Source organism: Thermobia domestica, chromosome 13 (assembly GCF_964235325.1).
Source record: "Thermobia domestica chromosome 13, izTheDome1.hap1.1, whole genome shotgun sequence".
Classification (NCBI taxonomy): Eukaryota; Metazoa; Arthropoda; class Insecta; order Zygentoma; family Lepismatidae; genus Thermobia; species Thermobia domestica.
The window spans coordinates 131,675,661-131,688,731 of record NC_137466.1 but is presented as its reverse complement, the minus strand read 5'-3'; the positions used below and the strand labels follow the sequence as shown (position 1 = coordinate 131,688,731).

At 35.7% G+C, this 13,071-nt stretch overlaps 1 protein-coding gene across 1 annotated transcript in view; it reads right to left on the bottom strand.

Annotated features, from left to right (window-relative positions):
- The window catches only part of LOC145668510 (sodium-coupled monocarboxylate transporter 2-like), a 90,826-nt gene that overhangs the window by 5,460 nt on the left and 72,295 nt on the right, over positions 1-13,071 (bottom strand). Inside the window, exons 8-10 of the mRNA XM_081736479.1 lie at positions 11,037-11,220; positions 2,462-2,548; positions 1,033-1,214 (exon numbers count right to left, since the gene is read on the bottom strand). Coding sequence (XP_081592605.1) covers positions 1,033-1,214; positions 2,462-2,548; positions 11,037-11,220 — 453 coding nt within the window. The remainder of the gene's footprint in view (positions 1-1,032; positions 1,215-2,461; positions 2,549-11,036; positions 11,221-13,071) is intronic.

The following is a 13,071-nucleotide window of genomic DNA, read 5'->3' as shown; positions in this document are numbered from 1 at the left end:
AAGCAAACGCTAATAGCACTATATGGAAGGAGAATACATTATAATATATATAGTACGATATACCATCCAATATTTATTCATCAAACCTCGTATAGTCCTTTTTGAAGAAATTTTTCTATGGAGTTGATTAAACATGTATTTGAAATGGTATTCCAGTACGGCTATGGCGTTGGCATTATTTAAAACTGATTAATAGTTAATAGCGATATCCAAGTGATTGTCTGTATTTGATGAGCCACAAAGAGGTGTTGTTTATAAAATATTATTTAAAATTACGACTTACCTGAAAAGTATTAATCATATAATATAAATATAATAGCATCAACGAATATTTTTCGGTGATCCTGAGCTTCACGGTACGAAGTTTAGGAACTGCTGTTATAACCTATAATTATTTGTTGTAATATGATATTTAAAAAAAGAAAGAATGTTTTAATTTAGTATCCATGAACATATTATGTATTATCAGGATAGTACTGCATATTATGTAATATCAAGATAGTACTCTCATGCACTATACCATTCGGATTACACTCTACGTTTGAAAATTACATTTTCTGAATACTTTTTTTTTTTACCTGAATTTATAATTTACTTTGTATCTGATATGATGCTGTGCATAACTGAAATTTAAAAGTAGAAGCGAATGATTAAATATTAAACTATTTATGTCAGTTCTCATTGGTAAAATGAACTTCCATAATGAGGCAACAACCGCAAACAGAAATCATAGGAAAATAAAGCGACTGTAAAATACGAACAAATTAAGCTATAATCATGGTTTACTAACAAGTATTCTCAGAAAAGTATATTCTGTAACTCTCAGTTATTGTTTTAGATCAGACACTTCATATTTCTGAAGGTTTTTCAGTTCATTACGCTTTCAATGTTGCTACAATTGGGTTTGTCGACTTGCGAGCAGCTCGCTTGCCGCGTACTATAATATGTAATTTAAATGTGTTTATTGAAACACTTAAGTATAATAGAAATATAATTTTACTCTTACTTTAGGTCAGAAGTAAAGAAAGATACCTTGAGTCAACAACGTTTGTAGTGGAATTAGGTGCTGCATTGCTCTCAAATTCATAAGCACACCCATCCGTCGATGTGGGTTTAGTTGGAAAAGTTAGCGTTTTTGAAGCTATTGCAACTTGGCTTCCTATTACCATCCACGACATGAATATCAAACTTGATACAGCGCCAGCTAATGCACCCTAACAAAAGATTGAGAGAAAGAAAGAAACCATTATTATTAAAAAAACTACTGGAACATGTGTTTGGACATCCATACTATAAAATGATGTATTTTCAAAGAGAGACAAGCCACTTTTATATTACAATTCTGGTTTTGAGGATTAATAACGCAGAGCGCAGAACTGACAAACATTGATTAGGATGTTATCATGTGTGTAATTTCTGTTTGTTTTGCAGGCTGTACTAAAGAATTCAGCCGAAACAGCAATAACGTTATTATTCTATGGAAGTGGAGGATTAGGAACAGTATGTGAATTTTGAGATTAGACTACCCTTGACACGGTAGAAAAGAAAAAAATGATAGATTGAAGGAAGTGAGACATTCATACGATATAAACCATCTGCTTGGAGTTTTCATATGAATTAGAAGTGTCGGTTTTTGTAAGAAAATTAAAAGCGACTTTTGTCACCACAGATATATATTAACAGTGCTTCACATTTAAGCATTGCATCTGATATTCAACAACATATAGTGCTTTCGGTTGTTTCCAGCATCGTGTGTCAACGTTGAAACAACAAACCAGTTACTGAAGTTTTTATTAAAAAGCCCATTCTACTCGTTTAATTTATGGCTTCTCCCAGGAATACCATTACTGTCACACGAAATTTTAAATCTATGCCAACTCGTTCAAGTCTCCAATCACCAAGCCAAATTACTAGTGACTGAAATAATTAACATAATGCAAGTAGAACTGGAAAACAGAGCACTTTTAGTTCTTTGACTACTTACGTATTACTCAGAATGGATGCTGTGATCGAAACATGTAGTTCATACATGGAAAATTGAAATGACAAGCACTTCTTGAGGATGCGCTAGAGAATACATGCAATTATTTTGTTAATAATGTCAAATGACAGAAAACTAAATAATAATAACTCATAAACGCAATATAATACTGATTTTCCTGCATTAGATTTTAAACAAATAAATTTAACGGATAATATATTCCTGTGTTGTAATTATTAAAATCTTTACAAGTTGTCTGTAAATGTAAATTTTAATATTTTTAAATATTTGTAATGTAAATATCTATAGTTCACAATTCTTATATATTCAGGAAGAGGATTTAATGTATATTCTTCTTTCTACTTTCATAATTGCGCTACTATAATTGTATATTATTATTGCCTTGTAGTCCTAATTTGATATTATTTGTAACAAACCTGGTTTTCTTGGAAAACATCATTAAATAACAATTGTACTTACTTTCACATTAGCCCACGGAAAGAGAAGTCCTAAAGTAAACACACCTAATATTGCGCCTCCGCTAATACTTTCCAAACTAGCTGTAACCTGGAATGAATAGTAGTATAATTTTCAATGATAACTATAAGTGAAAATTTATGATTTTAAAATAAAGTGACAGGTTGATTTTTTAAAACATTTTTACAGTGTCCTTGAACTATATCTGATGTTCGGAAATAGAAGCATAATCTACATCAGAAATAGCTCAATGACGTAGTTGGAAATGAACCATTTTGTAAGCTTTCATTTCACTAAAAAGAAAATCTTCACTTAAAATTATTATTGGAAAAAAATTTTGTAAAATTTTATTGCAGCATTACAAATATGAAAACATTTTAAAATTAAATTATTTATAACAATATTGTATAAGCATTTTTCGACATCAATTTACTTTGCAGTAATTAATAATCAGTTACAATAGGGAAGTATGTGAGAGTAAATTAGTCATAATACATATATCTAAAGACTTTATCTGCACATTCTCGTGATAGAACGTATTAGAGCTCTCTAAGAACATCACTCATGATGAACATTTATTGAATATGGGTCTTGTATTTTCTTAAATACCTACGGACACAGTGAATGCCGTGTTTGTCTGTAGGAGTGCATGTGAATGCGGGACTCCAGCCAATGATGGCACCCGGCATTTAAAATCTACATTTGCCATTCTAGTACTGTATAACGAGTTAGGGAGTGAATATGAGTGGTCGCCTCTTGTCTTCATTAAGTGGAGTATGACTAGTTCACCTAATTACGTGACATTCTGATTCCTCTCTTCGGAACTTACTTTGACACTGTCAGGGTGAAATAAAGGTCTATTTAAATATTAATATATTGGCATCAACTCTCAATTTCAATGATATTTTCTCTTATTTCATATTCTTCGTAACATTATAAAAGCCACATGATCCTTGCACAGCGTCACAATTGGAGATGCAGAAACATTGTGTGTGTTTGAATGATACTGAGATTCTTGTTTTCTTTATATTTCTTGCGTTATAATAACTCAATATGTTATTTTAAAGAAATTCACCAAACCTCCTTTATACACTTACCCAATCTCTTCGTGTATCCATCCGGGAGACTAAAATCTCAAGAACTACTCAATGTATCACCACGAATTTGGCCAGGATGTAGAGGGTCAAAAGTTATTAATTGAGTTTGTTGACGGAGGTTATCTATCAACCACGAATTTGGCCAGGATGTAGAGAGTCAAAAGTTATTAATCGAGTTCGTTGACGGAGGTTATATATCAACCACGAATTTGGCCAGGATGTAGAGAGTCAAAAGTTATTAATCAAGTTCGTTGACGGAGGTTATATATCAACCACGAATTTGGCCAGGATGTAGAGAGTCAAAAATTATTAATCGAGTTCGTTGACGGAGGTTATATATCAACCACGAATTTGGCCAGGATGTAGAGGGTCAAAAGTTATTAATCAAGTTCGTTGACGGAGGTTATATATTAACCACGAATTTGGCCAGGATGTAGAGAGTCAAAAGTTATTAATCGAGTTCGTTGACGGAGGTTATATATTAACCACGAATTTGGCCAGGATGTAGAGAGTCAAAAGTTATTAATCGAGTTCGTTGACGGAGGTTATATATCAACCACGAATTTGGCCAGGATGTAGAGAGTCAAAAGATATTAATCGAGTTCGTTGACGGAGGTTATATATCAACCACAAATTTGGCCAGGATGTAGAGAGTCAAAAGTTATTAATCGAGTTCGTTGACGGAGGTTATATATTAACCACGAATTTGGCCAGGATGTAGAGAGTCAAAAGTTATTAATCGAGTTCGTTGACGGAGGTTATATATCAACCACGAATTTGGCCAGGATGTAGAGAGTCAAAAGATATTAATCGAGTTCGTTGACGGAGGTTATATATCAACCACAAATTTGGCCAGGATGTAGAGAGTCAAAAGTTATTAATCGAGTTCGTTGACGGAGGTTATATATCAACCACGAATTTGGCCAGGATGTAGAGGGTCAAAAGTTATTAATCAAGTTCGTTGACGGCGGTTATCTATCAACCACGAATTTGGCCAGGATGTTGAAGGTCAAAAGTTATTAATCGAGTTCGTTGACGGAGGTTATATATCAACCACGAATTTGGCCAGGATGTAGAGAGTCAAAAGATATTAATCCAGTTCGTTGACGGAGGTTATATATCAACCACGAATTTAGCCAGGATGTAGAGAGTCAAAAGTTATTAATCGAGTTCGTTGACGGAGGTTATATATCAACCACGAATTTAGCCAGGATGTAGAGAGTCAAAAGTTATTAATCGAGTTCGTTGACGGAGGTTATATATCAACCACGAATTTGGCTAGGATGTAGAGAGTCAAAAGATATTAATCGAGTTCATTGACGGAGGTTATATATCAACCACGAATTTGGCCAGGATGTAGAGCGTCAAAAGTTATTAATCGAGTTCGTTGACGGAGGTTATATATCAACCACGAATTTAGCCAGGATGTAGAGAGTCAAAAGATATTAATCCAGTTCGTTGACGGAGGTTATCTATCAACCACGAATTTGGCCAGGATGTAGAGGGTCAAAAGTTATTAATCGAGTTCGTTGACGGAGGTTATCTATCCACCACGAATTTGGCCAGGATGTAGAGGGTCAAAAGTTATTAATCGAGTTCGTTGACAGAGGTTATCTATCCACCGCGAATTTAGCCAGGATGTAGAGAGTCAAAAGATATTAATCGAGTTCGTTGACGGAGGTTATCTATCAACCACGAATTTGGCCAGGATGTAGAGGGTCAAAAGTTATTAATCGAGTTCGTTGACGGAGGTTATCTATCCACCACGAATTTGGCCAGGATGTAGAGGGTCAAAAGTTATTATCGAGTTCATTGACAGAGGTTATTTGTCCGTCTAAAGCGTCTGGAATCAACAAGTTCGTTGAGTTGAGTTGATTTTGAGTTTTACGTCCCGTTCAGCAGCGAGGCTATATGAGACGTGGACCTACTGATTAACGTGGAATCCGAACCACATGAGCTCCCGCCGGGAATCGAACCCGGGTCTCCCACGCCAAAGGCGCGTGCGCTAACCGCTTAGCCACAGAGGAGCTCCAACAAGTTCGTGTTTTAATGTTGATTAATATACCACAAGAATGGTATTAGATAGCGAAAAGCTGTTTTCTGCAACTAATTAATCGTTCTAATAACACATTCCATCTCCATTGTAAACTCTTTAGTAATGCTGGTAGTGATAGAAAAGTCCTATCACTTCGGGTTTCAATATTGAGGAAATACCACGTCATTCAAACCCATGGCGGGCCCTAGGCAGTTTGAGGCCCCGTGCAATAGTATAATCTGTCGCTCCATTTCTCCAGAAACAACAAATCTTAAAAGCCACGATTTGAAGTATGCTACCCCATCATGAACAACGAAAGGGAGGGGGAAGTGCACTTGCACTCAGAAAGGCCTAAAAACTACAAGTACAATCTCGTTGTATCTGTTTTTTCTTTAAATAATAATCTATTATGTTAGTGAATGATAAAGCAAACATATTTACAGATGAAAGATGGTAGTCCTTTTTATAAAATTCAATATCGAGTTTCAATCTCAATATATCAGTTTGCAATTCCAGTCCAACTAGGTCTTTCATCTCTTGATTTTCAATCTATGTCTGTTAAGCGATTATTTAAAAAAAAACTCGTTTCCACCTTCGATGATAAGAGACTTGTTTGTGACAAAGACAAGACTAGTTTTCATATCAAAATTGTGATACTAAATGGAACTGTTCGCAACTGCTCGAGAATTGAGTTTTTGTATTAGACAACAATCAAATAATTCATGCTAGGATTTGTTTGACCATTTGCTTTAGCACTGTCCATTTGACCTGAACATAATTTATGAGTGTACCATTTAAACAGAAGGTCAGATTAGTAAATCTAAGTAGCATCATCATGAAGTTTGCTTCCAATAAGAAATATTTATTTTAAGTAATATAGTTATAACAGATTTTGACACCTCTCGAAGCTTGTCGCCCCACGCAAATGCACTCATTGCACATATAGTAGAGCCAGCCCTGTTCGAACCTAACTCCTTCACGTCATGCAGGAGTAACATTACTACTTTTTAAATTTTACTATTTTCTTTAATCATCATCTCATATGAGGGAAAATATATTACTGTAAAGTATTTACAACCACAAATTTAGAATATCCTACTAAGCTAGTACTGAGATAATGCTATAAAGAATAAATTCCTGGGCGACTTCCTGATTATCTCCTCTTTTAAATTTTATTATCATGAGTACAGTTGCGGTTGCGGAGTCAGACACACATCTATCTACCAACCGGATTCCTAGGTTCAATTTCCGATAGGGGAAAGTTCATTAGTTGTTCTACTTTTGTCCGTACGAAGCTTCAGGTTCGACCAGTCTCTGTAAATTGGTAACACGTAGAGGTAAAGCTCTCCGAGAAATGGTATCTACTCCTCGCAATTCCTGTATGAAATTAGTATTAATTTTGTACTAAAACGACAAATAAAAGCAAAATTGATCGGAAAGCAGAAAAGAAGGCTGTAAGTTTATGTGGACATTTCAAAGCCGAGAAAGTGTGGGGCTTATCTTCGAACCATATGCGAGCTCCTTCGTGAATCATGTGTTTATCTTAATTATACCATTCAATTCAATATTAGGACACTAAGATCCGCCACAAGAAGTTTGGTATACCGTGATTCCTTCGTATATTTACCTTGCCTGTCGGTGTGTGTATTGTGTCCATCCATTCGGCGCAAAATGTGTAGAATTTCAAAAGTTTGTTCTGAAGATGATATTCAAAACGGAACTGGTAGAATCAACACTTTTCGTTCTTAATGCTGATTACTATGGAGCAAAAACGACAGGTAATAGATAGCGAGAAAAGATGTCTTACACACACACCATATCCAGTTTTAACCATCTTCTAAAACCAGAATATAGAAATCCATTGCAACTACTAGTTTCAGCGAACAGCTGAAACGATCAGAGATAGATGAAAACCTAACATGTATTTTAATCCTGCATTCAAACCAGAAGTGAGAGAAATTCACCACTTTCTGTTTTAACGCTAATCGCAAGTAGAGTTAAAACGGTAATAGATGGTGATAACTGGTTTGTAACCATCAATTAATGATCCTACGAATATATTCTACCTCTCCATTCTAAACTCTCTACTAATACCGAAATCTATTACCACTTCCGGTTTCAATATTACTTGAGAAAATATCACGCTCTACAAACCAAACTCCTTCACGTGGTGTATACATGACACTGATACTTGCTTAAAATTTGTTACTTTTAAAAATAGATTAAAACAACCATATCAGAGAGCAAGGCATCTATATAATACAATGAGTTAATCAGCATAATTTGAAATATACATTCGTCTAATGTTACAAAATATGGTTGTATAGTAACGTGCGAAAGTGTACAATGATCAGTAGATTACCATATTTGTTGTTCTCTGACCTTTTCAATTTGAATTAATTACAGTTAGTTTAATGGTGTTTTCTGTCTATGAATATCTATTATAAACTATTATATCATATTATTATATAAGTAGGCATGGCAGACTTTTCCACAAATCATTTTAATGTTATTCGAATTAGCTTATATTTATTTTAAACTTTCATATTTATTAATCGTATGCGGTTGTTTCAAAAGTTAAAGATAGCATAAAAAAACGTATTACGAGTTTTCACTTCCAGATTTATGTTTTCAAAAATATAGTTGTGTCTGACACATGCGTTTCTAGTGTATCTTCGTGGCCAAATAACGTACGAGCATGATTTTAAGCCCATAGTACCGGGTTCCTTTGATGGTATCGGTAGTTACTCCTGATAGAAGCTCAAGTAGCTTTTCGTAATCCACTTTAGGCAATAGTCCCATCTTATACAGATTCAATATTGGAAAAGAATGTAAATGCAAATCAATCAATCGCTCGGATGTGTCTAAGCTCAAGCGTTGTAAATCTAACAAAACTTTAATTTGTTTCTATTGAATTGCAGTTTAGAAGAATTCAAATAATATAAACAGTACAGTAGCTTGTAATTAAATGTTACATCATCATCATCATAGGTATTCTGCCTTTATTGGCAGGTCACTTGCCGCAGCTGAGAAGCTTCCATGCTCCACGATCCTCCGCTAACCTCTTCGTCTTCGCGTATGATCTTTCCGTTTTAATATCATTCATCAATTGTAGTCTCCTTCGTCCTCTCCCTCCCTTTTCTGCCACCGTACCTTCTAGGACGTCCCTCATGATACAATTTCTTCTTAGGCAATGTCCCAAAAAGTTCCTCTTCCTATTCCTAATAATATCTAAAAGTGTTCTTCTCTCGCCCACCATTTTTTAATACTCTCTCATTCGTTTTCCGCTCGCCCAACTAATTCTTTCCATTCTTCTCCACTCCCACACTTCGAAGGCTTCCAGTCGATTTTCGTCACCTTTACGTAATGTCCATGTTTCCGCCCCATACAGTACAACACTCCACACGAAGCATTTTTTGAGTCTTTTTCTCAACACTTTATTCAAGGTCCCACAAAACAGACTTTTCTTCCTCCTAAAGGCTTCTTTCGCCATTCCTATCCTTGCTTTTATTTCACGTTCGCACTTCATGTCATTACTAAGAATACTACCCAGGTATCGAAAACTATTCACTTCTTCTATTTTCTCCCCTCCTACTTTTATATTTGACACAGACCCCTTCGTTCCGATCACCATGGCTTTTGTCTTTCTAACATTTATTTTCATCCCATATTCTTCAAAGCCCTTTGTCTTTTTGCTAAGATTTCATTGATTTTCTTTTCAGATTCTGCAAAAAGCGCCATATCGTCTGCAAATCTTATGCATCTAATCATTCTGCCTCCTACCGAAATGCCATCATCATCGTGTAGTCTTTTTTTCACTATCTCTTCTAGATAGACATTAAATAGTGTTGGCGAGAAGCAGCATGCTTGTCGAACTCCCCTTCCATTTGCACTCTCTTCCGTCAGTTCTTCGCCTATCCTAACACTTACTTGTTGGTTCATGTATAAGTTTCTTATGACACTTCTATCTTTCCATTCCAACCCTATCTTCGTTAGAACTAGCCTTTTCTAGATCAATAAATACAACATACACCTCTTTCCCTTTTTCGATAAATCTTTCACCGATTGCCTTTAACCCTTTCACTGTGGAAGGCGACGGTAAGAAAATTTCCCTAACCTGCGAATGTTGATTATAGTCGACGTGTTAAAATTTGTCTGTATCTTGGTTTTGTTTTAGTTAACTATAGTCGCCAAAGGTTTTCTGTGTGATTTCTATTGTTTATCGAAAACAATAGAACACAAAAAATTGAACGGTACAACTTCGGCGACTATTCTCGACAAAGCCAAGATACGGACAAACAAATTTTAACCTGTCGACTATAGTCGACATTCGCATGTTAAGGAAATTTTCTTTCTGTCGACAAAAGTTGACTTCCTCTGTGAAAGGGTTAATAATCCAATTGCATCTCTTGTACCCTTGCCTCTTCTGAACCCGAACTGCTTGCTCCTCCTCAACATCTTTATTTGTTCTTTCATATAACCTTCTGTTCAGTATTCGGAGCAGAATTTTAGCTGCATGAGATATGAGACTAATAGTTCTATAACCCTCACATCTCTTTGGGTTCGATATCGTAGCCATCGGTATCATGATCGAATTCTTTCTTTCCCTTGTCTCCTATATTTTTAATGAATTCGATTGGTATGTTATCTATTCCGGTTGTCTTGTCATTCCTAATCTCCGATATAGCCTTTTCAAACTTATCCCGAAGAATACTAAATCCTTTACCATCCTCGCCTACTTCATTTTCTACTTCAACATTTAGGCTACACGGTCTATCCCTACTCTCATATAAGTCTTCAACGTATTCTTTCCACCTTCCTATGACCTCATTTCTCTCGCTGACTACCTTCCCATTCTAATTTTCTACTTCCATCATAATACCCGCTTGTTTCCTCCGAAACTCCATAGATTTCACCTTCTTGTACATTTCGTCATATTTCCCAACTCTTTCTAATTCTTCTATGCCCTCGCATTTTCTTTTGTAAAACTTTCTTCCTTCGCTCTGTCTGTTTCTCTTCGTAATTCATTATTTAACTTTCTGTATGTTCCCACCGTGCATTACTACCTGCGCCTATCCTTTCCTCGTTGAACATTTTTCTTCGAATTTTTCAACGAAAAGATTTCTTAGTTCCTCGTTTTTCAACTTTTCAATATTCAACACTTTGTTACCTACTTTTCGTCTGCCTACATTTTTCAGTTGAATATCTACTTCGGCCAGCACAAGATTATAATCAGAGAAAATATCAGCCCCGGGAAGGGTCTTCGCGTTCTTAAATGTTACAATATAACGTTAAGAAATACTAATACAATTACTATTTGTTTCAATCATAATATTATATAAAGTAGTATGTTATACTGATATTGCTTGATTTCAATACAATTCAAAAGATATATACAATTAATTCTTTTGTAAAAAAGAGAACCACATGACCTGTAATAACTAACCTGCACAATTCCTCCCAGTTTTTCTATGAAGTATGCAAGCGCAACAGAAGTTGGCCCAAAGATAAGAACTGCCACTTTCATAAGAACAGTTGCTTGCTTCTCTGTGGGTCGCATCTTCAATACACCTTTGTAAATATCCTCCAAAGCTATTGCTGAAACCGCATTTAGAGCTGAAGACATCGTGCTTTTGGAGAGAAAATACAATTTTGAAAACATACAGAAAAGTAATGAATTTATAAATAATATATCTAAGCTAAGCAAACTATAGTTTAGTTTACTGTACCTTGGAAAAAAGTAAAACCGTAATTTAAATTAATCGGGTGTTCTATAAGCGATAAAACGACAACATCATTTTAGTATAATGATTTCATAGAGTTCATATCAAAAGACTAATTCTGTGTTAATGGTAATTGGTCCGAATATAAAGAAGAAACATTTGCTTTGTCGGTGAAATTCAAAGTCCTTTCTCCAACCCATGAGATATGGGTCTAAATTTAGAGTGTAATTCACTCAATGCACTGTACTCCCAACGGAGGTGGAATATAGGGATTTTAGCACAAAAGGCAAAAGCGATAAAAGACCAAATGATATATCTGTCATCGTTTATTTGAAACTCGCCTATGATTTGGCTTTTAGTGTCGTTTTACTTCATATATATGCAATCGTTTTAAAGTTACACATTCTAGAAAATTTCCGCGCCAGTTTGTTGATTCTTACGTATTCCCACTTAAACATATCGATATACACATTTATTATTATAATCCAATGACATTTAGGCACTTCTAGAAGGAATAAAATAACGTCGAATATGATTAAACATTTAATAAAGATAAACAAATAGCATATACACTGGTACACAAAACTTAGTCAGAAACAGATAAAATAACATAAAATATTACGTACTAGGAGGTAATGAATGAAAGCCTTGCAGCATATTGTCAACGATCTCCTACAAGTACACATGGGAAAGACTATGTGTAGCATGTCGTAGCGCCGACTGGTCTGCTTCCCTAACCCGAAACAGTTTAATGAAAGGAACGTGACAGCGTGTCTGTCAGTCAGAGAGTGTTTAAGGTGCATTGTGGTGGTATTACTCAGAGCAATGTGATCCATAGACAAAATTTAGATGATTTCACACGGGGAAGAATTATTGTATAATTTGAAGAAGCACGAAATGTCACGTGTATCACTTATAGATTTGTTTCACGTGCATGAGGAGCATTCCGAACCACAGGCAAATACTATGCGAAGGAGAAGTATTAGTTGGCATATAGACGACCGCTACATTGTGCAACAGAGAAGAAAGGATCGACGTCAAACAGTGGGTGCAGTTGGAAACACATTTAACAGGACATGCTTTGTACTGGTTCGATGATGGGAGTAGTCTCTTTGCTAGATATGTTGTGTTTAACAGGACCGTTTGCTGTGATGTTAAAAACATCAGAAATGAACCGAGGAAGAGTGGAATCACTTTCTTTTCTCAGATGAAAGTACACTGAGTCTGAGTAGTGACTCCGACGAACACTCATTTTGCGAGAGGTATGACTTTGTAATAAGCCCAGGAACACTATTAAATATGATAGTTTTGGTGATGCAGGTTTCCTTCTGTGGGAAGGCATAATGAATAGTCATACCGTCCTTCAAACTTCTGAGTGCGGTACACTCATCAGTGAACATTATTTTGTGAAACTACTTTCTCCCCACATGCGTCTTTTTAGAGGTGCAGTTGACCCTGAGGTGGAGATTGGTTGAAGATCTGGATGATATTCCGCAACTTCGTTGAACAATGTAGGTAGCGGAGTTCATATTCGCCGAATGGACTGACATATCCGTTCTCTCGACTTGATTCCGATCAAGTACGTGAGGAATATTATAAGGAGAAGTCTTTCAGCATGTCCAGGTCCACTAAGAACCATCCAGCAGTTGTCGACAGCACTGGTGGAGAAATAGAACCAATTACCACAATAACTCAAAAACAACATTGTGAGAAGCATGGGGCACATCAAAGAGCATGCATGCTTCGCTGTTCGTAGGA